Source organism: Theropithecus gelada, chromosome 12 (genome assembly GCF_003255815.1).
Source record: "Theropithecus gelada isolate Dixy chromosome 12, Tgel_1.0, whole genome shotgun sequence".
NCBI lineage: Eukaryota > Metazoa > Chordata > Mammalia > Primates > Cercopithecidae > Theropithecus > Theropithecus gelada.
Genome location: NC_037680.1, coordinates 46897665 through 46923182, shown reverse-complemented (window position 1 = coordinate 46923182; position 25518 = coordinate 46897665). Strand labels below are relative to the sequence as shown.

The 25518-nt window shown below is 43.0% G+C and overlaps 1 protein-coding gene across 1 annotated transcript in view; it reads right to left on the bottom strand.

The window, feature by feature from the left end:
- The window catches only part of MYO3B (myosin IIIB), a 489035-nt gene that overhangs the window by 144284 nt on the left and 319233 nt on the right, over nucleotides 1–25518 (bottom strand). The window contains exons 26-28 of the mRNA XM_025405350.1: nucleotides 16591–16702; nucleotides 15485–15647; nucleotides 12771–12851 (exon numbers count right to left, since the gene is read on the bottom strand). Of these exons, the coding sequence (XP_025261135.1) occupies nucleotides 12771–12851; nucleotides 15485–15647; nucleotides 16591–16702 (356 nt within the window). The remainder of the gene's footprint in view (nucleotides 1–12770; nucleotides 12852–15484; nucleotides 15648–16590; nucleotides 16703–25518) is intronic.

The following is a 25518-nucleotide window of genomic DNA, read 5'->3' as shown; positions in this document are numbered from 1 at the left end:
TAAAGATATGAAAGCACCCGCAACTTTTAAAGGGGGTGTATCAGTTTGACTAGTGATATCCCACAATGCATGTCTATTCAGAACCTCAGAATGTGACCTTACTTGGAAACAGGGCGTTTGCAGATGTAGTTAATTAAAAACGAGGTCATGTTGGATGAAGGTGGGTCCTGAAGCCAATGACTGGCGTCCTTACAAACAGGCCATGTGAAGATACAGAGAGACTCAGGGAGAAGGCATACGACAATGGAAACTGAGAGTGGAGTGATGGGTCTACAAACCAAGGAAGGCCAAAGATTGCCAGGAACCAACAGGAGTCTGGAGAGAGACTTGGAACAGACTCTCCCACAGAACCTCCAGTAGAAACCAACATTGCTGACACCTTGATGGACTTCTAGCCTCCAGAACTGTGACAGAATAAGTTTCTGTTGTTTTCAGGTGCATAGTTTGCGGTAATTTGTTATGGCAGCCCTAGGAATCTAATTTTGGCGTTGGGGAGTAGCATGACAGATGTTAACGATGGAAATTAGAAGAAAGAAGGAAAAGATCAAACTGAAAGGTATGTACTTTCAGCTTGATTTGGCTGGGAGGTGCGGGGGAAAACTGGGTGGGAGGAGGTAAGAAAAGCTCCATTATTTTTATTTAACAAACATTATCACACATATGGATTATTATGTTCTATGCATTGTTCTCAGTCCTTTACAAACATTAACTCATTTAATCCTCATAGTAACCCTAAAAGAGAGCGACTACTTTATTCCCATTTTACAGCTGAGGAAATTGAGACAAGGGGAGGTTAAATGACTTGCCCAAAGTCCCACAGCTGTAGAGTGGCAGAGCCAGGATTTGAACCCAAGCACAAAATTTTTTTCCTAATGTCTGAACTCCTAAATATTACATGATGCAGGTCATTTATTTAAACATTTAAAAATAATAATCCCTATTCTCCTTTTTTTCCCCTTTATAAATGAAAGTAAAAAAAATCAGACCTTTGTACATTCTTTCCTGTGCTTGGGCCTCTAAATGGTCCCACAGATTAGCTGCTGCAGAAAGAGGCTCTGGCCTGGCCTGGCATTTAGTGATCCAACCAAAGGACAGATCAGGCATTTTTTCACAGAGACACTGTCCTAGTAGGTTTCCTGGTTGGTGATCTAGGCTGGGTAAACGTTCCTGCCCTCATAATGGGCCTGGCAAAGGGCACCCACTGTATCTGGCAGAGAAGGCACATATGGATGAGGCACAAAAGCCCAGGCTTCCCCTCCTAACTGCTGCTGGCAGATTTTACAAGGAGCCAGTGTGGTTTCTGGCTTGGACTGACAGCTGGTCATCAGCCATCTTATCAGAATATAAAGGATAAAGAGGCCAACTTGTGGGAGGTCTGACAGGCAAATGCCACCAAAAGCAGCACCAAGAAAGTTGGATTCTTAAAGAATAGAATCTCATTGACACATTTTTTTTTTTTTTCTACAGCCCATAAGAAATCCTGGCCTCCATCTCTATCACACAAAACAAGTCTAGCAATTTCAGGCCTCTGAAAGCATTTTCCACTTTGATTATCCAGTACTTAATTCCAGTCATTATCCCAGTTAAACTTTGACTGAGTTCAAAGAAAATCTTGCCTGGTAACTGTTTTCCCCAACCTGGAAGCCAAGGCGGGAAGTTTTCCATTATCCTAGAAATCAGTTTCTTGCTTGTCCTGGAACAGTATTGTCTGGGGAATTCCCCTTCTTTCTGATCTTCTAGGGACTGTCAATCCATTCTCTTCTGACTCCCACCAACTTCAAGATTTCTTTCTTAAAATTTATGTCCTGCCTGCTTCTGGTAGCTTATAGACTGTTTGCTTCTTGCGGCTGTGTTAAGTGGCTCAGTTTTGTATTCCTCTCACGCCTGGGTCAGGGGGTTCAGTCTGATTCCATGTAAGACTGCTCCGTCTTGATGGGAAAAAAATTTTTGTGGGTACCCCAAAAGAACCTAGCAGAATGTTCTGCACAGACAGGATGTTGAGAAAACGTTTGGAAGGAAGGACAGCAAATAAGGATTAGGAAGTCCGGATTATAGGAGATTTCCTAGCTTCCACCTGTAAAATGAAGCAAGATTCCTAGCCTACTTCTCAGGGTTACTATAATGATAATTATGGGAAGTAAGGTGTGTGCAAGTGCTTTGATAGACTATAAATTGCTATGCAAAAGTAGAAAATAACCATATCTGTCAGCTAATCAAAAAGAAAACAACTCCCACCTCGAGGATCATTCCTGCTCCTACAGTTCTAGTTTCCTGTGAAGCAAAGTTATTTACTTTCCTATACATTTTACTTAAAAGGAAAATGCTCTAAATGTTTATAAGAGCTTTATTCATAATCACCAAGAACTGGAAACAATCCAAAGGTCCTTCTGCTGGTAAATGAATAAAATTGTGGTACATCCATACACTGAAATTCTGCTCAGCAATGAAAATAAATGAACTACTAAAAAAATGCAACATGAGGCCGGGCGCGGTGGCTCAAGCCTATAATCCCAGCACTTTGGGAGGCCGAGACGGGCGGATCATGAGGTCAGGAGATCGAGACCATCCTGGCGAACACGGTGAAACCCCGTCTCTACTAAAAATACAAAAAACTAGCTGGGCGAGGTGGCGGGCGCCTGTAGTCCCAGCTACTCGGGAGGCTGAGGCAGGAGAATGGCGTGAACCTGGGAGGCGGAGCTTGCAGTGAGCTGAGATCCGGCCACTGCACTCCAGCCTGGGCGACAGAGCAAGACTCCGTCTCAAAAAAAAAAAAATGCAACATGCAGATGAATCTCAGAAGCATTATGCTAAGTGAAAAAAGCCAGACTCAAAAGTTTCACACTGTATGACTCCATTTACAGAGTGAAGACTATAAGGACAAGACTCAGGAAGAGGCAAGACTATAGGACAGAAAACCCATTAGTGGTTATCAGGGGTTGAGGATGAGTGGGGGTGGACATCAGGAAGGGCATGAGGGAACTTTTTGGAAATGTTGTTTTTCTTGATTGCGGAGGGGATCCAGTTTTCTCAAACTGAATTTTACTGTATGTAAATTATACTTAATAAATTAGACTTTTAAGAAGTTACTAGAATTTTTAAAAATAAGGCCTCCTTTTCTTCAAACTGGATCTATTCCTAGAAAGCAGGATTCAATCTGCTTCTAATCCATCAGGAGGAAAGAGTCCGATGGGGAGAGCCTTGCTGTTGATGAAGGACTTTTCACAACCATTTGCATCATTGACCATAGCTGGTTTTGACACTAAGCACTTGGCTCAAAGTCTATGAAATTAGCAGGCTCTAGTTACTTGTACATCTCAACCGTCACAACTTTATTGACGAGAATGGCTACCAGCTGTCACCCTTGCCTCTGTGTCTGTATTTGGTGATTCAGACTTCATGGCCACAGCAAATCAAACCGTGATCCTGCTATGGCTCATCGTGTTGAGGTTTGAACTCCTGGCCAAACGGCTGTCGCTCAGCTGTTACGCTGCCAATCACCCGTCACTGTGGGTTAAACATGATAGGTTCACCAAGATCTTCCAACTCTTCAGACATCTGAAAGGCAACTTGCTTTCCACACCAGAAGGCAACAAATCTGGGTGATATTCAGCTCCTAGATTTTAGAATTTCTGGCTTTACAGAAGCAGGGTGACAAGGGAACTTGCTAGCTTTCAGAACAAGTTGCAAAAGGGCCTCAAACTAGTGAGGGGGAAAAATTATGTCAGGGGCACAACACCTAAGTCTTAACAATATTGAGGTTCCCCAAAATTTTATATACACAAATGAATCAAGCTTTCAGCATGAATGGAGCACAGCTCTTTGCAAAAACAAAACAAAACCACTTGAAATCTCTTACATGTTATTTATTGTTGTATTCTATTTTTTCCTTGTCAAATAAACAAGACATAAGTTAAGACTTGGAAAATTCTTTTTTTTTTTTTTTTTCGAGATGGAGTCTTGCTCGGTCGCCCAGGCTGGAGTGCAGTGACGTGATCTCGGCTCACTGCAAACTCTGCCTCCTGAGTTCACACTATTCTCCTGCATCAGCCTCCCGAGTAGCTGGGACTACAGGCGCCCGCCACCACGCCCAGCTAATTTTTTGTATTTTTAGTAGAGATGGGGTTTCACCATGTTAGCCAGGATGGTCTCAATCTCCTGACCTCGTGATCCGCCCGCCTTGGCCTCCAAAAGTGCTAGGATTACAAGCATGAGCCACCACACTCAGCCGGAAAATTCTTTTTATGAAGATTTTACTGTAACCGAATTTGAGATTTGACAGGTACTATTTTTCTCCAAAACTGAAATAAATTGTTTCATCTTTTTGAAGTTACAGCATTTTGTTTTTGTTTTTTTGAGATGGGGTCTCACCACGTCACCTCGATTGGAGTGCAGTGGTGCAATCTTGGCTCACTACAACCTCCACCTCCTGGGTTCATACAATCCTCCCTGCTCAGCCTCCCAAGTACCTGGGATTACAGGCACGAGCCACCATGCCCAGCTAATTTTTGTGTTTTTAGTAGAGACAGGATTTTGCCATGTTGGCCAGGCTGGTCTCAAACTCCTGACCTCAAGTGATCCACCCACCTCAGCCTCCCAAAGTGCTGGGATTACATGCTTGAGCCACTGTGCCCAGCCTGAAGTTATAGCATTATTATGTCCTCCATAGAAGAGTATTACACAGACTTTTTTTTCCCCCCTATGTAGTTCACATTTAGGAAGGGAGTACAGAGAGGGAAGTCACATTTCATTTAGTGAATATGTACCATGTGCCAGGTACTGTGCAGGATGCTTTGCATATATACCTGCTATGATCTTCATAGCAGTCCTGAGGATTAGGCCTTAATGAGTCCCATTTTACAGCTGAGGAAACTAAGGCTCAGAAGTTAAGTAATTTTCCCCAGACTACATGGCAAATGGCAACATAGCCATCATTTAAAGTTCATTATTTGACTCTAAACTCCATATGCCTAGGACAGTATTTTAACTCTTTCCAGAGCTTTGACTGGTACCTTATGTCCAATGTGCCATATTCAAGATGGAAACCAATAGCAGGGCATGGTCTACTGGAAAGAGCACTGAGTGAAGGCTCTGAAGAGGGCTCTGAAGCCAGTGCTTAAACTTGAAGAACACGCCGGGCACGGTGGCTCCCGCCTGTAATCCCAGCACTTTTGGAGGCTGAGACGGGCAGATCACGAGTTCAGGAGATAGAGACCATCCTGGCTAACACAGTGAAACCCTGTCTCTCATAAAAATACATAAAAATTAGCCAGGCCTGGTGGCGGGAGCCTGTAGTCCCAGTTACTTAGGAGACTGAGGCAGGAGAATGGCGTGAACCTGGGAGGTGGAGTTTGCAGTGAGCCGAGATTGTGCCACTGTACTCCAGCCTGGGCCACAGAGCAAGACTCCTTCTCAAAAAAAAAAAAAAAAAAAAAATCTTGCAGGACACATAAGGAGAGATACAACTTATTTAACTCTCTGTACTCCTGGTTCATCTGTTAAGAGGTAAAACAAAGCCTGCCTTTCTATTTCCAAGAGTCTTTTGAAGAAAAATTGTATGATCATTCTTGCCATAGCCCAGTTAGTTTTCCCCCAAATGTTTCTTTACTATTGTGTAGTTACAGTCTAGACAACGACTAAAAGTTATAGAATGTGACAACATATTCTACGATTCTACATGAATTTTTTTTAAAGACATAGAGTAAAGGCAGCTCAAGTGTGTGACTGATCATAATAATGTTGTTTCATTCTGTGTTGAGGTGGCAAAGATACCTTTTCAGGCACCACTTCTTTGCAGCCAGAGTCTGGAGCGCTCAGCAAGGTTCATAAAGGAGAAAACTGATTCCAAATTGGAGGCTCTAACCACTGGTGTCCTCTGAAGTTATAATATTGAGTCCTAGGGGTACCTACTGTTGCACAAAGGTTTCATCTTAAGCATACGTGTGCCGTGCCAATGTGATATTGGGTACAAGTGGACCTCAAGCCCACAATGACTTTGCAGCTTCCTCTCTGTGTATTAGGTAAACAGTGTTCTGCCCTCTGGCTTATTTAATCCTAGCATGGGCAATAATTTTATTCCATAGCAAAGAAGATTCCTGTGCATTCCAAGCTATGCCATGACAAAAATTCTATTGTTTGTGCCAAAGGGAGATTTGGCAGAGCTCATTTCTTGTCAGAAACCTCGAAGCCACAGGCCATCCTCTCTCTGCACTACACCACTTGCTCTAAGCCTTGTCACACACAAGGCATGTTTTCCTAAAGTAAACCACAATGCTTGCCCCCTAGACATTTCCCCCTACAAGATATGTTAAGCCTGCAGCTGTCAGAAATCAGCCCCAGGCCAGGCACAGTAGTCCATGCCTATAATCCCAGCACGGCACTCTGGGAGGCCGAGGTGTGTGGATCACTTGAGGTCAGGAGTTTGAGACCAGCCTGACCAACATGGCGAAACCCCATGTTGTGGTGTGGTGGTGTGTGCCTGTAATCCCAGCTACTCGGGAGGCTGAGGCAGGAGAATCCCTTGAACTTGGGAGCGGGAGGCTCCAGTGAGCCGAGAATGAGCCATTGCACTCCAATCTGGGTGACAGAGTGAGAGAAAGAAAGAAAGAAAAGAAAGAAAGGAAAAGAAATCAGCCCCAGTTTCTCAAGTATGGGAGAGCTAGGGAAACCAAGATAGCATGAGAGTGAAGTGAGCAGTGAGCAGGACCTCTCGTCTAGGACTGAAGGGCATCCTGTTTTGTGTTAAACAACGGTTTAGAAGATGGGGGTGTAGGGGGATGAGGAGGGCTAGTTTGCAGTTCACAGTGCATCTCAAGCTCAGGTTCACCAGGTCAATTATTTCCCCCAGATGTTTCATTGCTATTGTGTGGATATGTGAATATGGAAAACACCAGGAAAAGAGAGGCAGCTGCCTCCTGCCCTGTGGCCAAGAAGAGTTTGGATCTTGTCTTCTTTCAGACCTATACTTCCTATGATACAGACTGTCACTCTGAGGAATTAAGCTTTTGTGTGAAATGACCAGGGATCTAAGAGATAGAAATGAAATGAGTGAAGAAAAAGTGAAGTAGAGGTAGAACTACAAATTGAGACACAGAAAAGAGTGACAGAGGGCATGCTTGTTTTCCTTCTGTTTGTTCAAAATGGGCCTTTTCTCTCAATGGTGCATTGACTTACACTCCCCTTCTTGTTTGGCTTGGGATCAACAATCTACTTATGTACAGCTTTAGCAGGATGAAAAATATCTACTACAGTCATTTTTACCTTCAAGAAGCACAGGTCATTTCAGTGTACACCCTTGGCTGTGTTTTGTAGCAATTTGCAGTCTTTGTGTTGTTTTAGATTTTACAGAACTCCTTTCCAATGAGTGTTGGCAAAATATAGAGTACTTGATTTATTCAAACAGCATGACTTTGAGGAAAAGCATATTTTAGAGCGCTCTGTATTGGAGTTGGAGAATTTGAAGCCCCAAATTAAATCTCATTGTTTACCCTGGGAGCCCCAGCATAAAGTAGGTGCTTAACAAAAAGTAGTTAAGTAAGTGAATGAAAGAAATATCCCAGTTTAAATATAGTTGTCCTGCACACGTAGGGATGTATCTGGAAATTTAGTTCTAGGAAATTACAACCACCTACTCATTGCCAACTGACCGACAATGCTAAAGGAAACAGCCTTTTAAACAGCCTTTTGAAAAGGCTAGGAGAAAACCTTGCACTGACAGAGTTTAAAAGTTCAGGCAGTTTTAAACACCAAAAACTTGGTTCTGTTACAATGTAGGGTCAGGCTGTCTGGATACGATGTTTGCTTTCTCTTCTGGTAGCAGCATTTAAAGCAACTCTGCTCTGCACGCATCCCATGATGTGCCCAGTGGTTCCCAGCTGCAGTGGCTTAAAATGCCTGTTCACAGGCTCAAGGAAGGCGCCCTGCCAGCCTCATCAGAGTCCCTGCTGATGCTGGGTAAAGCACTCTCCTCAAAGAGCATCAGAAGAGAAATGGCCGCCACCGTTAGAGCTATTGTTATCTTCTCATAACATCTGTGTTGTTGGCAGGGCCAAGGAGGGGAGTATGTAGGAAGCTGATTCAAGAACAGAGAGAAAGAGAAAATAACAATTTCCACAGCACTGAAGCAATTAGATGAAAACATCCTGAAAACTAGTGGCTCTTCTGACTCGTGTGTGTGTGTGTATGTGTGTGTGTGTGTGTGTGTGTGTGTGTGTGTGTGTGTGTAGCAGTGAAGTGCTGGAAGACCACTCCTCCTGGGAGACGCTTCCAGCCCCTAGGGCTACACTGTCACCTATTCAAAGGGCATTTCCCCTTTGAGAGAGGGAGGCCCACAACTTTTCTCTCATCTAAAACATGGATCCTGAATTAGAGGGGCAGTTTGAAAGCCAATGCTTTAGAAAATTAATGAATGAGACATTATATGTAGATGTTTAAAAAAGTTCCCTGCTGTTTGTTTGTTTTGATAATTTTCACTGAGGAATGTAAGCATTTTTTGGTTGAATATAGTTAGGTCCAATTTCTGAAACATAAGGTAATTTAAAAATATAATAGATTAGTAATGGAATCAATATCACTGTTACTTTTTACTTAGAATACACCATCTATTTGAACACTAATATGTATAATTTTTTTCAGATTTTAACAAAGTATGTATTTTAATTCTTTGGCATTTAAAGGAATGTGTTTTCCTGTGGCAAGAACCCATTATCAGAATTATTAGCCAATACTAAAAACAAAGAAACATGCCACTTCTTGCCAAGGTGATATACAAAGTTGCTTCCTGCCTCTCACAGCCCTGTAAAAAAGAAACTGACGGACAATACCTTTGCTCAGGCTCCTATACTCTCTCTTCCTCTCCCCTCTCCCCCCTACATCTCATAAAGGCTCTTTATTGACTGTGCAGTGTTATACACATAGGAAATGTATCCTTGTGTACCCAGGGTATTTTTTTCCGTTTGTTTTCTCTTCCAGCATTTGATTACTGGCTGGTGAACTGTTTGGGCCCACAGAGATCTCTAGACCACCAGCTCATGTATTTGAAAGGCATCTGTTTATTTTGAAAATGCAAATGTGGCCTACCTCAAAGACTGACAAGCAAGAAATGACCCACTGAGTGAGGGGAGAGGTTTCCAGTCTGGAGCCCTGTCCCTCCCTCGATCACACCAAGACCACTGGCTGTCAGAACCACTTAAACCTGCTCCTGGAATCTGAGTGAAGGGCCCACGATTAAAAATGAGCAGGCCTATCTCTCAATAATTAGCCAGGCAGATCATTTCTCACTCAGTTTAAAGTAATGATGAGATGGCCGGGCGCGGTGGCTCACGCCTGTAATCCCTGCACTTTGGGAGGCCGAGGCGGGCGGATCACGAGGTCAGGAGATCGAGACCATCCTGGCTAACAAGGTGAAACCCCGTCTCTACTAAAAATACAAAAAATTAGCCGGGCGCGGTGGCGGCGCCTGTAGTCCCAGCTACTCGGGAGGCTGAGGCAGGAGAATGGCGCGAACCCGGGAGGCGGAGCTTGCAGTGAGCCGAGATGGTGCCACTGCACTCCAGCCTGGGGGACAGAGTGAAGACTCCGCCTCAAAAAAAAAATAAAAAATAAAAAAATAAAGTAATGATGAGGACATTTACCAAGGACTCTGAGCCTTTGAAATGGTGGCTCCTAGACTGAGGGCTGCCTGGAGGAGGGCCTGATAACAAGGACACAGAGTTCCTAATGGTGGCCGCCCAGTCCTCACGAGGAGAAAGCCTGGGAAGGTTAATTCCCTGACTTTGATGTCTGTCAAGGCATACCAGCAAGAATTAATTTACATTTCAGATGAAAAAGGTTGACAGCATGAAAAGGCATCTTGTTTCTGGTATGTGAATGTGCCGTAATAGATCGGGAATTCTGAAAGGAAGTTCTGAGGAAGCTAAAGGGATAAGCCGCACGGCTGCTTTTATTGGGAAGGAGATGAAAGGAAAACAAATTTCAATATGCGCTGCTCTGTAGCAACATGTAGGCCAAATGCTTCCTAAATTTCAAGGGCTGCTCTTTTAAAAATATATAACGTATCTTAGCAATCTTAGCAACACCACTTAAGAAAAAATACTATGGGCCAGAACTAGAAATACAAATGCATTCCACAGAATCTAAATTTCCAATGAAATGATTTGAAAAAATAATAAATTACAGAATAACCTTAGAAAACAACCGGAAATGGTTGTGCTATGATAACATCCCTAAGCCACTTCCTGCAGGCTCCCAAAGCGGGGAGCTGCTGTATCTGGGTCTCGTTCTACTCGGAAATGTCCTAGTGGGACGAAGAGAGGCTTGTAATGAGATTATGTTTGGGGAAGAGCATAACCCCAAACAGAAAAGTCAGGATGAGTTGCTTTGCTTCTTAGATAAATGCAATTATGCCTTCAAATGTAAAGATAGGGAAAATATTCCCAAGTAAAAGTAAACTGCCCATAAAACTGCAAACATTGCTACCCTATCCATGCACCTTTACCACCAACACAAAACCAGCATACCAATTCCTGTCCATGGTGTTGGCCGAAGGGCAGATGCTGTCTGCCTTTGCTCTGGCTGCCACACCACTTCTTAGAGGGTAGAGGTGGTGTTGGTGCCGCCTTCATGCCCATCTAAGCCCCTGCAGACTCAGTTAATGGAAGTTCTCAACATCACTTGGTAGGCAAGAACACTTTGGTTGCAAGGCTAAGAAAGGGGAGGTGCTCGCAAGGCTAAAAAAAAAAGGAGACGCCCTTAAAGAAATGTGTTCTCTAAAGTTTCACTGGGTGCTTGCAAGGCTAAAAAACAAAAAAAGAGAGAGATGCCCTTAAAGAAGTATGTTTTTTATAGTTCCGCTGAGCAACATTATCCTTCCATGGTAGCTACCCCATAGGTGCTCCCCTGAAAAGATACAATTATTACTATCCTGATAGTATGATGATGAAGCAGACCCATTTCTGTTTTACGGCAGCGTTCACTTGGCATGAACAGAGTGCAAAACAGGGAACACTCTAAAGACGATTTTCGCTTAGGGAAAATGGATTTATGATTCCTAATACTGAACTCAGTGGATCAACAATAAATACGCTCAAAAAAGTTTAAATTTTAAAACGCATGTTGGGCTTTGTACCAAACTGCAAGATCAGAAATCAGTTCGGAGCCAGGCGCGGTGGCTCAAGCCTGTAATCCCAGCACTTTGGGAGGCCGAGACGGGCGGATCACGAGGTCAGGAGATCGAGACCATCCTGGCTAACACGGTGAAACCCCGTCTCTACTAAAAAATACAAAAAACTAGCCGGGCGAAGTGGCGGGCGCCTGTGGTCCCAGCTACTCGGGAGGCTGAGGCAGGAGAATGGCGTGAACCCGGGAGGCGGAGCTTGCAGTGAGCTGAGATCCGGCCACCGCACTCCAACCTGGGCGACAGAGCCAGACTCAGTCTCAAAAAAAAAAAAAAAAAAAAAAAAAAAGAAATCAGTTCGGTACCTTCGTTTAATGAGAGACTCTGTGTGTGTGTGTGTGTGTGTGTGTGTGTGTGTGTGTGTGTGTGTGTGTGTGTGTGTTGGGAAGCAGGCAAGTAGGGGACAAATGATGTGCTTTGAGTTCTCTCTTAAGCTGTAACAAGAATTGCATCCCTCTTCCTGAGGCTTTGAAGTTGTAGAGCTTAGAATTCCTAGGGGATGGTGTTAAAAGTTAACATTTGCATTTTAATAGCACCCTTTCCACCCAACTATTTTAGTTTTGAATGAAGACATCAGGCTTCTACAGTGGTCTAAGAGTTCTGAGAAGTTTACTTGGAGCCAGGTTCTGGGCAGGGACCTCTTTGAAAAGGTTGCAGCTGTTTTATTTAAGAGTTTACTTCAAGCTCAGCTGTAAGTGAAATCCTATCTCTCTCTCTGTTGCTGAGTCTACCAGCCTGGCTCTTTCTCTCATTCTGTCTCCAATTTCTTGTGGCTCCTGGAGCTCAGGGGACTGTTTCTTCCAGAGCCTCGATTAGGAATATGCAGTTTCAAATGAGGGAGGGAGCCCAGGCTGGCAACCACAGTGGACACTGCCATTTGCAGAAGAGCAGAGTGACTGAAGAGCCAGAGAGGGGACGGATGAGTCAGAAACCAGAGCTCACACTTCTCAGGCTGCCAAGGGCACACTGAGCCATAGAAGCCGCCATGTGCTCATGCCATGGGGCCCAGAGGACCATGATAGCTGCACATAGGCCAGGATTTGGGAAACTCAGTGTGCTGGGAAACCCTGAGTGATTCCTCCTCGGTGATGCTGAGAGACAGGTCTTGCATATAAGTAGAGAATTCCAAAATGGGAAGGCACCTTCTGGACCTTTTTAACCAGCGCTCTCATTTAACAGATGAGGGACATGTGACTCCAAGAGGGAAAGGGTTTTGTTCAGGTGGCAGCATGCGATGCTGCCTCTATCCAAACGGCCTGTGTTCAAATGCTGGCTCGGCAACTGATGAGCTGTGTGAGGGTGGACAAGTCCCTTCACTTCTCAGTGCCTCAGTTTCCTCCTCTATAATATCAGGTATACAAGAGAACCCAGTCAGAGCATCCCTAGCCAAGTATGGCAAACAGCAAATGCTCATGCTCACTGTTAGCATCAAAGTTATCACACAAGGAGGGTCAGAACAAACACTAGGACTCCTGTCTCCCAGAACTCCTGACTCATTCCAGTGCTCCTGAATTATTAACCGTTCAGCTTTTCTACACTTGTAGGAAGTTAGTCAGAGAATATATTCAAGTGGACACTGTGAAAATGATGTTTTAATTACCTGCTTGATTATGAGCAGCAGACTCACTCCTTCTGTTGCTTATTTTCTTAAATTTCCTCCGAGCATCATATCCTCTCCAGGCTAAAAATATAAAACCATGTGCTAGGAATGACATTAATTTAAGAACGTGCCAGAGAATTGATATAAGCTGTTTTCCCCTCCAATCTATTGCCCGTCTCATCCTCCCTCCTGCTTTCTCACTGAACAAAATAAGCAGAGGTACGTGAGCTATGGCAAGAAGAGAGGCCTCTCTGTTCTCACAGCTTGGCTTTGAAGATGCTTCTGAGGGGTTGCTTTTGTTCAGGCAGTGATTTCCAGAACACTCTGGGTTCCATTGATGAATCACGTGGGACCCCTACCCCAGGTGAGATGGTTTCCTGTCATTCTAATCCCTGGAGAAAGCCCTGTCTTCAAGACCTGGGGATATGATACAGGGGGAGGGATTTAGGAGGGATGGTAGAAAGGAACTGGAATAGCCTGACCCTTTCAAAATCTGTTATATTGGGAGAAAAATATAAACATGAAAGTTGAAGAAGAGAAAGAGGGGAGTGGAGGGAAATAATAAGTAGCACAACATTGTCATTTGCTGTGAGTGAATTCTGTGCCGAGAGGTATGCTGAGGGAGAGGAAGATGTGCAGTGGGAAGGGAAAAGGCAGGGAAGAAAGGTGAAGAAAAAGACAGAAAAGAGGAAGGGACTCTCTGGGGGCAAAGGTGGTAAGTCCTTTAGATACAAAACTGGGGCATTAAGCCGCCCAGAGCAGCATAACGTCTCTCTTTGTTCCTTCCATCTCTGAGTATCACAACACTCCAAGTTGCTGGGTGAGCTCATGAAGTCCAAAATCGACTGAGGCACATTAGGATTCTGGGTTATGAGATCATAAGGGAAATCATCCAGTTTGTTCAAGATCTGGTGCTTTCATAATCATTTGTCTATTGCACAGGAACTTAAATGTTGTGTGTAACACTAATGACACATATATGTAAACAAAGAGTTACCGACTAGGCAGGGCACATGAAGAGATTAGCAACCTGTCCCCTTGGTTTATAAGTTCCATCTGGACTAGAAAAGCCTTCTGGAAATGGCATTAGTAACTCTGGTACTGAACACCTGACCACAGACCTGAAGTGTATATTATCTCAGTCTTTCTGGGAGATGCGGCACATGTCTGTGTGACTGGGGCTTTACATCATTGGTCCATTTATACTGCCACTATCTATCCTGCCACTTCTGTTGTAAAGACATGTTTGCTTACCTGCAAGTCAGGGACCATGGCAGTTGTTGGGGCTCAGATAATAATTCCCCAAAATATGCTGCTTTGAACTCCAAACTTAGAGCACCTGGGTAGCAGCAAATGCAGGGAAGGGCTTCCTCTGAACTCTCCCTATCTATTGAAGGCTAGCTCCTCCAGAAGATTTTCAACTGTGTGAATCCCTTCCCCAGATCGCTCGTCAACCAGGGGAAATTGATGCATACCCCAGGAAGGAAAACTGGAGTAAATATCACCCAGAGGTCAGGTGAAGTTTGTTCCAGGCTATTGCCTGTTCTTTAGGCCCATTCATTTCCCCCGAAAATCTTTTTTTTTTTTTTTTTTTTTTTTTTTTTGTGAGACGGAGTCTCGCTCTGTCGCCCGGGCTGGAGTGCAGTGGCCGGATCTCAGCTCACTGCAAGCTCCGCCTCCCGGGTTTACGCCATTCTCCTGCCTCAGCCTCCCAAGTAACTGGGACTACAGGCGCCCGCCATCTCGCCCGGCTAGTTTTTTGTATTTTTTAGTAGAGACGGGGTTTCACCGTGTTCGCCAGGATGGTCTCGATCTTCTGACCTCGTGATCCACCCGTCTCGGCCTCCCAAAGTGCTGGGATTACAGGCTTGAGCCACCGCGCCCGGCCTCCCCCGAAAATCTTTTAATCTTTCCTTAAAATTATCTACATCCTCCACTTCCGTCTCCCCTGTACAGAGGGTATTTAAGCTTCAACCATCTGGCCTTTGAGTTTCAAACTTTTTATGACTTGCATGTTAATAAATTTGTATGTCTTTTCTCCTGTTAATCTGTCTTCATCAGTTTGTTTTATAGACTCAAATTATCAAACCTTCAGGACACAAAGTTTCTTTCACCCCTACACAGTCTTGCTCATGGCTGTGATTTCAGCACCTAGCACAGAACCTGTGCAGTAGGCACTTGATACACTTTTTTTTTTTTTTTGAGACGGAGTCTTGCTCTGTCGCCCAGGCTGGAGCACAGTAGCACAATCTTGACTCACTGCAAGCTCCACCTCCCGGGTTCATGCAATTCTGCCTCAGCCTCCCGAGTAGCTGGGACTATAGGCGCCTGCCACCACGCCCGGCTAATTTTTTGTATTTTTAGTAGAGATGGGGTTTCACCATGTTAGCCAGGATGGTCTCGATCTCCTGACCTCATGATCTGCCCGCCTTGGCCTCCCAAAAGTGCAGCGATTATAGGTGTGAGCCACCGCGCCCAGCCTGCACTTGATACACATTTGTGGAAGGACAGAAGGAAGGAAGGAAGGAAGGAAGGAAGGAAGGAAGGAAGGAAGGANAGGAAGGGATGGAGGGAAGGAGGGAGGGAGGAAGGGATGGAGGGAAGGAGGGAGGGGGGGAACCACTTAGAAAAGAAACAGTTGAGTATTCCCCAGTACTTAATGGCATGCCAATACCCAGAGCCAGAGCAGTATTTATGAGAACTGGACCATTTACCTGACTGGATGGCAATGGCTCCCTTCTCTCTCTTCTCTCTGACTCTTCTGTATCTCCTGGCTCCAAGCCACCCCTTGGTATATGCCTGTAGCACAACCACTCTGCCTATGACTTCTCGAAGTAGCAAATTTAATTGCTCAACATGGTAATATTTGAGAAAAACCTGAAACGAGACATTATTTTTAACATTATATATGGGTTCCTCAACAGAAATTCACTCTACTACAGCATATTCTAAATGAAAATATTAAAACAATGATATAAATAAAGTTTATAGCAATGTGACTTATGCTCCCATTACTGACTTCATGGGGGTAAATACAATTCTCCTTCTAAGATTGAGCCAATCCTTGATAATTGATGTAAACAGATGATGAGGTCAACAGGGTTTTAGCGATTCCAAACGCTCTCCAGGCCTGTCTCATGTCAGTCAGGAGTTCCATTTTCTCAGTATGAGCCCTATCTACTCTCTTTCCCCATAGCCTCTGATAAAGGTGCTGACCAAGAGGAATGACCCAGCCAACAGTGGAAGTTCAGACGGTGAGGTACCTGGATGATCCACAGTGATCTAATTTCTGCTGAGTAGGAGCAGTGTTGCCATCGACAATAAGGCTGAGGCTGTTTTTTTAAGGCAATCAGGATGGACCATAAAAACCTGGGATCCTGTGGGGACATGATGTTCTCCCAAATGAAAAGCTACAGATGCTGAGACTAATAATCAGGCTATGTAGCAAATAACATGAGTCCAGTGAAAAAATGGACAAAACTCTACTAGAAACTCATCACTGCCATTGATATGATTTGTGTATTTACATGTGGTATTGGAATAAGCAGCACTGAGAAAAGAAACATTTTTAAACGAGCTCAAAGATTTCATTCTAGAAATGCTAAATGGCTCTCAAATTACATACAGAACAGGAGGCAAACCCTCCTCCTCTACTCCCTAAGGTCCCCAACCTCTTGACACAAGACCAGCAAAGATCATTGTTAGGCTGGGGTCTTGTTTGCTAAGCTACACAACTTACAGAGCCATTCATGCCAGTGACATCACTGACAAGAGACAAATAAATCACACGGGACAATTTGAACAATAAAGAACAAACTACCTTTGTTTTTCCCAGCACCCAGTGATCTAATCTGGACTTTTCCAAGATAGCCACACAGCTCTCTTTGCTAGCAAGAGGTGTTTGATGTGCTCTGAATGCCAAGTAATAATACCTGCAAAATAAAAGAGTTTAGTGAAGCATTTTCAGTCATCATTTGAGTCAGCATAGTAGAATTACTCGGGACCATTGACACACCTTGTTTTTTAATAGTAAATATTTGTCGAGCACCAATAATAGCATAGTAGGTAGTAAAAGACACATAATTTATATTTATTAACTTGGCTCTTACCTACTTTCATGTTCTGCAATGTGTATTTATTTCCCTTTTGATGTTGCTTTGTAATTCATATTCAGCGCATACTTGGTGTCTAATGCATGCAAAATCAAAATATCTAATCCTTTTAGAAAACTGAAATGTAGACAACTCCTCTAGTGAAAGTAGTACTCCTATATATTAGTATCACTATCATAAAAAAGAAATTCCATTGTATATATTTTGACTCTGCTTTGCAAAGTCCCATCTAAAGCAATTTGTAGATAGCAGAAGTGATCACAGCCTAACACTACTGATTCTGCGGAGGGATTCATCTTACTCAACGTAGAGAGGAGGTGTGTTTTCTTGATACAATCATGAAAACCACATTTGTTTTCTTAAATTACTTCATTTTACTGAACTTCCAAACTTTCAGATGAAAGAATTTCAAAGAAAAACATTGTAAGCATGGAAAAGTATCCTTTTTTTTTTTTTTTTTTTTTTTTGAGGCAGAGTTTTGCTCTTGTTGCCCAGGCTGGAGTGCAATGGCACCATCACCATCCCGGCTCACTGCAACCTCTGCTTCCTGGGTTCAAGCAATTCTCCTGCCTCAGCCTCCCGAGTAGCTGCGACTACAGGCGTGCACCACCACATCCAGCTAATTTTATATTTTTAGTAGAGATGGTGTTTCACCATGTTGGTCAGGCTTGTCTTGAACTGCTGACCTCAGGTGATCCACCCGCCTCGGCCTCCCAAAATGCTGGGATTACAGGTGGGAGCCACCTTGCCCAGCCAGGAAAAATATATTTTCCTCACCCATCCAAATTCACAGCTGAGGCCCCTAGAACAAGAGACGGATTAACAAGAGAAATACATACAAATTCATTTAATGTCAGTTTTAAGTGACACAGGAGCCTTCATGAGGAAATGAAAACCTGAAGAAACAATTAGACTTGTGTATTTCTATGCCAGCTTTGATGAAGAAGTAGATAATTGTGGAGAAACAGACTTGAAAAAAGAGTTTATTACCCTAATGGTAATTAACTGACGGAATTTAGCAAGACCTGTTTGTTCAGATTCTTCTCTGTGTACCTGTGTCTTCAGAGATAAGAATATTCCTTTTCTTTGGGTATAGGAAGAGTAGCTTTCACATGTGGGTCTTATGAACTGCTTCGGGGCAGAAGGGCAGGAGAAGGTGAGAGTGACCTTACTGCCTCTGCTATTTTCTCAAATGTTACAGTGCCATATTTTGGGGTAGTGTGTCCTTAAGTCCATCGTTACCAAAAGGGCTTTTTCCTCCCCTTTCCTTTCTTCTCCTTTATTCTCCCTGTTTTTTAAAAATATAACTTGTTGAGGCGCCAGGCATAGTGGCTCATTCCTATAATCCCAGTACTTTGAGAGGCCAAAGTGGGAGGATCACTTAAGCCCAGGAGTTCGAGACCAGCCTGGGCAACATGGTCAAATCCTATCTCTGCAAAAAATTTAAAAAATTAGCCAGGCATGGTGACATGTGTCTGTAGTCCCACCTACTTTGGAGGCTGAGGCAGGAGGATGGCTTAAGCCTGGAATTTGGGGCTGCGTGAGCCATGATCATACCACTGCACGCTAGCCTGGGTGACACAAGAAGATCTTGTCTCAAAATTTAAAAACATACATATATATAAATATTTATTATATATTATATTATACATATAATATATATTATATATAACTTTTAAAATATATTATCCTTTTAGAAAATCTCACCTTAGTTTTTCTTTTTTTTTTTTTTTTTTTTTGAGACGGAGTCCCGCTCTGTTGCCCAGGCTGGAGTGCAGTGGCGCGATCTCGGCTCACTGCAAGCTCCACCTCCCGGGTTCACGCCATTCTCCCGCCTCAGCCTCCGAGTAGCTGGGACTACAGGCGCCCGCCACCACGCCCGGCTAGTTTTTTGTATTTTTAGTAGAGACAGGGTTTCACCATGTTAGCCAGGATGGTCTCGATCTCCTGACCTCGTGATCCACCCGCCTCGGCCTCCCAAAGTGCTGGGATTACAGGCTTGAGCCACCGCGCCCGGCCCTTAGTTTTTCTTTAGAAAACTTAAAAGGAGTTTTTTCTCTGCTCTTTGCTGCCATCTATAATTAAGTTCAACCCCTTGATAACTTTGAAATAAATTTAATTTCTTTGTCAAAGGATTTTCCTGCCATTCCTCAAATGAGACTAATCTGCTATTTTGAAATTACTTTTAAATATAGAGCTGTTTTTACTTCTTAAAATAATCACCAAAATGTGAAACATATCCCTCCCCCCTGCCAAATATATCCATATCTTCCTGTTTACGGAAGAATACGGCTACCTAATCAGTACTTGATTCATTCAACTTTATCTTCCGGCTACAAGATTATTTTTCAAGTTAGGATATAAAGCTGAATTTTCTGGAAACATTTGCATTCAGAAACCCTGGGGCTGTTTCCAAGGCTATGAAAATCTGTTTCCACCTTTGGGGAGGAGGGGCAGTGCTCTCTGAACCTGAACAGTGGCCAAGACCAGATGATGCTAGATCATTTGGCAGAACCCAGGAACCTGCTCATAGCAGATATCTTCCGGAGCTAAGTGGGAGGAGGGACAGCCAGGAGTCAAGCTTAGACCTTTCTCTGGACAGTTCATGGCATTAGCACAGATTCTTCAGCCCCAGGTTCTCCAGGACTGTAGTTTTCGTTATGATTTCTCTGACTTGGCTTTGGCTACAGCAAAAAGATTGTGTCGTGGAGCACACAGGGATGGTGGGAATGGCTGGCAAATCTATTGTGGTGAGAAAAGTGGGGGTAAAATCAGGATTTCCTATACTTTTAGGACCAGCCATTTACAACATGGGCTCCACTGGCTTTAAGTAGCCCAGGCTTGCTTATGGTGAATGCTCAATGTTACTGGTGATTAAGTATTTAAAGAATCTAATGAATGACCAGCACCTTGAAAGATATAAGAGGAGTGCAAGATATGTTCCAATTCACCAAAGATTTATACTTATTTTTCAGACATCTGTGGGTTTTTTTTTTTTTTTTTAGCAACTGTTAGTTTCTAAATGGGCAGAATGTATCCTGAACATTAAATATTAGAACTTAACTTTGGTTGTCAGTCCATCAACCAAAACATCTTAATTTATTATGATAATAATATTCATATCTAGCTTAGTTCAGAAAGAGATGGGTAACAGTACTGTATGTAAAGAGGTAGTTTTCAAAATATAGTGAAGAAACATATAAGTGACATATCTATAGTAATCAAGTAAGAAAAGCATAATGTATTTCCTTCATGGAATAATTTTGGATTCTACCAGGTACCACAGTGATAAATCACTTTGAGCTCCTGTGTACTTCAATGTAAAGGCTAAGCTGAAAGGGACCAAGCCAAGAGGTTCATCAGGAAGGGAGAGTTTTCTGGAGAGATTCATTTTACGCTTTTCCTGAAGCAGCATGATGAGTTAATCAAGCAAAAGATATGCAACAGCAAAATAATCAATGTAAACGTCTTGAGAATCTGCACATTTGAAGGTATTGCAAAAACCAGACTTCCCTGAGCTGCCTCTTCTAAGTAGAATTGATTTTACATGTTGGAGTCTGAGCACTGAGTTCAGAGTCAGAAGATCTCTGTCTCTAACTGTGGGTGAGTCACTCACCTCTCTGTACCTAACTTTCCACAGGTGGGAATAGGAACCAGATAAGTGGTTCTTAACTCTTATCTTGAGTAGGGAGAAGGACATGGGGCTCAAGGCTCTATGAAAGTCTGGTAAAAGTTATACACATTCTATCTTGGAAAATGCTATTAACACAACACATTGCATAAAATGTCAAGAAATCCACATAACTTATTCTTCTTTTTTCTACCTTTCTTTTTTCTTTTTTTTCTTTTTGAGACACAGTTTCACTCTGTTGCCCAGGCTGGAGCACAGTGGTGTGATCTGGGCTCACTGCAACCTCTGCCTCCCAGGTTCAAGCAATTCTCGTGCCTCAGCCTCCTGAGTAGCTGGGATTACAGGCATGTACCACCACACCTGGCTAACCTTTGTATTTTTAGTAGAGACGGGGTTTCGCCATGTTGGCCAGGCAGGTCTTGAACTCCTGACCTCAAGTGCTGGGATTACAGGTATGAGCCACCGCACCTGGCTCCACATAACTTCTGACAGCCCTCAAGGACCAAAGAGCACTTCCTGCTGCAGAATTTTATGGAAGACATAAATTTCCCAAGGCTTCATTTTATTAAAACATACAAGCTATCAAAATAGTATATATCCAGTTGAAAAATATCTCTATTCAAAAAATATCATTTCATTTTCTGTCTAAAATGTTTTGTTGCATGAAATGCAGGCTGTTCAAGGAAGAATTTTTAAATATAACAGGCAAAGCAGTTTGGGGAGTATTAGCAAAAGTAGCAGGCAACTAGAGATACCTTCTCTTGCATTTAAATTATGGAATCATAAACTGGAAGGATCTGGAACATTCCAGGATATGTTTGTTTTATACCGCTGCATAACAAATTACTTCAGAATTTAATACCTTAAAAACAGATATTTATCATCACACAGTTTCTGAGGGTCAGGAATTCAGGAGCAGCTTATTCAGGGTCTCTCATGAGATTACAGTCAAGATGTCAGCCATGGCTGCAGTCATCTGAAAGCCTGACTGGCCTGGAGGATCCATTTCCAAGGTGACTCACTCACATGGCTGTTGGTGGAAAGATTCCGTTCCTCACTGGCTGTTGGCAGGAGGCCTCAGCTCCTTGCCACATGGGCCTCTCCAGGGGACTGCCTGAGTCGCTTCATTACATAGGAGATGGCTTCCCTCAGAACAAAGGGTCTCGGGGTCGGGGTCGGGGGCAGAGAGGGAGAGAAAGAAAAGAATTTGCAATGTGTTTTATGACCTAGGCTTAGAAGTGACATACTCTTGTTTCTTCTATATTCTTCTATTCCTTAGAAGTGAGTCACTAAGTCCAGATCACATTCAATGGGAGAGGAATGAAGGGGGGAATATCAAATAATTTGTAGACATATTTTAAAGCCACCACAAAAGATCTCTCAAGCTCATCAAGTCTTCTGGCTAGTAATGATAACAAAAACCACTCTTAATGATATAAAATGACTTGGGGCTGGGCACGGTGGCTCATGCCTGTAATCCCAGCACTTTGGGAGGCCGAGATGGGCGTATCACAAGGTCAGGAGATTGAGACCATCCTGGCTAACATGGTGAAACCCCATCTCTACTAAAAATACAAAAAATTAGCTGGGCGTGGTGGTGGGCACCTGTAGTCCCAGCTACACAGGAGGCTGAGGCAGGAGAATGGCGTAAACCCGGGAGGCGGAGCTTGCAGTGAGCTGAGATGGTGCCACTGCACTCCAGCCTGGGCGACAGAGCGAGACTCCGTCTCAAAAAAAAAAAAAAAAAATGACTTATCCAAGATGACAGATTAAATAACAGAGGCTAAAATTATTATCCAAGGTCACTGATGTCCAGGTCATTAATATTTTTAAACAACTGATAAGACTCCAGCTAATGAAGTTTATTTTTTGATGCAAGGGAAAAAAAAAAACAAGAAAGAATCAAGTTAAATGCTACTTCTTGCCAGAAAAGAAAAGACTGATAAATTTGCCTACAGAAAAATAAAATTTTTCTACTTGAAAAAAATTGGAGATTTGGGAGGAATTGATCTCTTTTAGCTCTTTAGCTTTTGTTTGTTTAGATATAATGGGTTTTCCATGTTACACTTTATTATGCTCTTTATAGAGAGGCCCCAACAAAATGCTATTGTTCGGAATGTAGACACATCCCTCATCAAATCAATGGTGGTTAATTTCTTGGCCTATTTAACTGATTTAACTTGAAGAGTATTACCTTTGAGGGTAGAAGGGAGCTTTCATTTCCCCACATTCTCCTTTCTTATGTTCTTTAGTGCAAATGAAGACAAATCTTTGGTAAGACAGAGTAGAGAAAGAGACTTTGTTAAATGCACCACAGTTGTCCCATGAGACCTGGTCCATGTCAGCAAAAACAAGGTTTGTGGTCTTTGCTCTGGCTCCACTCAGAAGAATGTGAAGGACATAAGTCTGAGAAATTGTAACCACCAAACATTGCTTCTCCAGGACAGAGCCAGAAACAAAGTCTATCAGGTCTCCAAGAACTTCCAGGCTTTCCGCCAGAGGAAGCAGGACCTTAAAGAGAAGACAGGTAGGAGAGACTGAGGGCACTATGGAGAAGGAGTAAAGAGGGAAGGTGGCCCTGGACTCCATTCAACATGAGCTCTGCATTTACTGAAAGACAACTTAATTATGGAGGAAAAGAAGTGTTTAGAAATTTTGGAATCTTTGTGTATTCCTGATCAGTTGTCGGATTATTTCTCAGGTTATTTTCTTTCCGGTAAAGAACTAGTACCTGACCTCTTTCAACACAACATGGGCAAAACTGAACTGAACTTATCAGACTTCAGACTCTACTACCACATGTTGAGAGCTACCACCTAGGCAGCTAGAATTTATAGGACAGAAAACTAGGAGAGAGCTAAAGAGAAAGAGATCTGTGGAGGATATCCTCAAGCATTCAGCAGAGTACTAACTGGGACATGCATACGAGGAAACTATCCAAGGCTGGAAAGAACCATCTGAGAGGATTAGAGGGAACAGTGCCTGGTGCTTACAAAGGGCTGGCAATACCAGCTGCTTATTCCAGCCTGACCAGTTGACCTCATAATTCATAGGACAATAGAGTACTCAGAAGGATCTTACTTCATAGTGAGGAAATATAAGTCATTAACACAGCTCTGGTTCTACCTAACAAATCTTTTTTTTTTTTTTTTTTTTTTTTTGGAGATGGAGTCTCATCTCTGTCTCCCAGGCTGAAGTGGTGCAATGGCGAGATCCAGCTCACTGACGTCTCTGCCTACCAGGTTCAAGCGATTCTCCTGCCTCAGCTTTCCGAGTAACTGGGATTGCAGGCATGCACCACCACACCTGGCTACTTTTTGTATTTTTAGTAGAGACAGGGTTTTGCCACGTTGACCAGGCTGGTCTTGAACTCCTGACCTGAAGTGATCCGCCACCCCGGCCTTCCAAAGTGCTGACATGTGTACATGACACATTTACCATGATACGCCATATTCTGGTTCATAAAACATGATTTAATAAATTAAAAAATACATGGCCGGGTACGGTGGCTCGCACCTGTAATTCCAGCACTTGGGGAGGCCGAGGTGGGTGGATCACGAGGTCAGGAGATCGAGACCATCCTGGCTAACACAGTGAAACCCTGTGTCTACTAAAAATACAGAAAAAATTAGCCGGGTGTTGTGGCAGGCGCCTGTAGTCCCAGCTACTCAGGAGGCTGAGGCAGGAGAATGGAGTGAATCCGGGAGGTGGAGCTTGCAGTGAGCCCAGATTGCCATTGCACTCCAGCCTGGGCGACCAGAGTGAGACTCTGTCTCAAAAAAAAAAAAAACCTATTTATGCCCATTCACAGAGATTCAGATTTAAATTGGTCTGGAATAGAGCTCAAGTATTATCTCAAAAAAATTAATTAATTAATTAAAAAATACTCAAGTCACACAAGTATGTTCTCTAGCCACAGTGGAATTAAATTAGAAATCAACAACAGAAAGATATCTGGAAAATTCCCAAATATTTATGAAGGGACTTCTAAATTACCCAGAGGCCAGAGGAAAAATCAAAAAGGAAATTGGAAAGTACTTTAAATTAAATAAAAATGAAAATACAATGTGTCAAGGTATCTAGAAATGTGCAGTGTTAAAAACTTACCAGAAAAGAAGAATGGTCTCAAATACATGACCTCACCTCCACCATAAGAAATTAGAAAAAGAAGAGCAAATTAAACCAAAAGTAAGCAGAATAAAAGAAATAATAAAGATCAAAGTAGAAGTCAATGAAATAGAAAATAGGAAAGCAATTGATGAAACCAAAAGCTGGTTTTCTGAGAAAGTTAATAAAACTGGTAAACCTCTAACCATACAGATCAGAAAAAAAGAAAGGAAAAGAAGAAACAAATTACCAATACCAGGTATGAGATTGGTGATATCCTAGTTTCTACACATATTAAAAGAATAGTCAGGGAAATATTATGAATGACTTCATGCCATACCATAAGCTAAAGAGAAAAAGCATATGATCCTAATAAATGAAAAAAAGCATTTGACAACATCCAACATCTAATTCTTATTAAAAATTTAAAAAAATTGGCCGGGCGCGGTGGCTCAAGCCTGTAATCCCAGCACTTTGGGAGGCCGAGATGGGTGGATCATGAGGTCAGGAGATTGAGACTATCCTGGCTAACACGGTGAAACCCCGTCTGTACTAAAAGTACAAAAATTAGCTGGGCGTGGTGGTGGGCGCCTATAGTCCCAGCTACTCGGGAAGCTGAGGCAGGAAAATGGCATGAACCCAGGAGGTGGAGCTTGCAGTGAGTCGAGATCACGCCACTGCACTCCAGCCTGGGTAATAGTGCAAGACTCCATCTCAAAAAAAAAAACAAAAAAACAAAAAACAAAAAAGAAAAGAAACTGAACGGCCGGGCGCGGTGGCTCAACCCTGTAATCCCAGCACTTTGGGAGGCCGAGGCGGGTGGATCACGAGGTCAGGAGATCGAGACCATCCTGGCTAACATGGTGAAACCCCGTCTCTACTAAAAATACAAAAAACT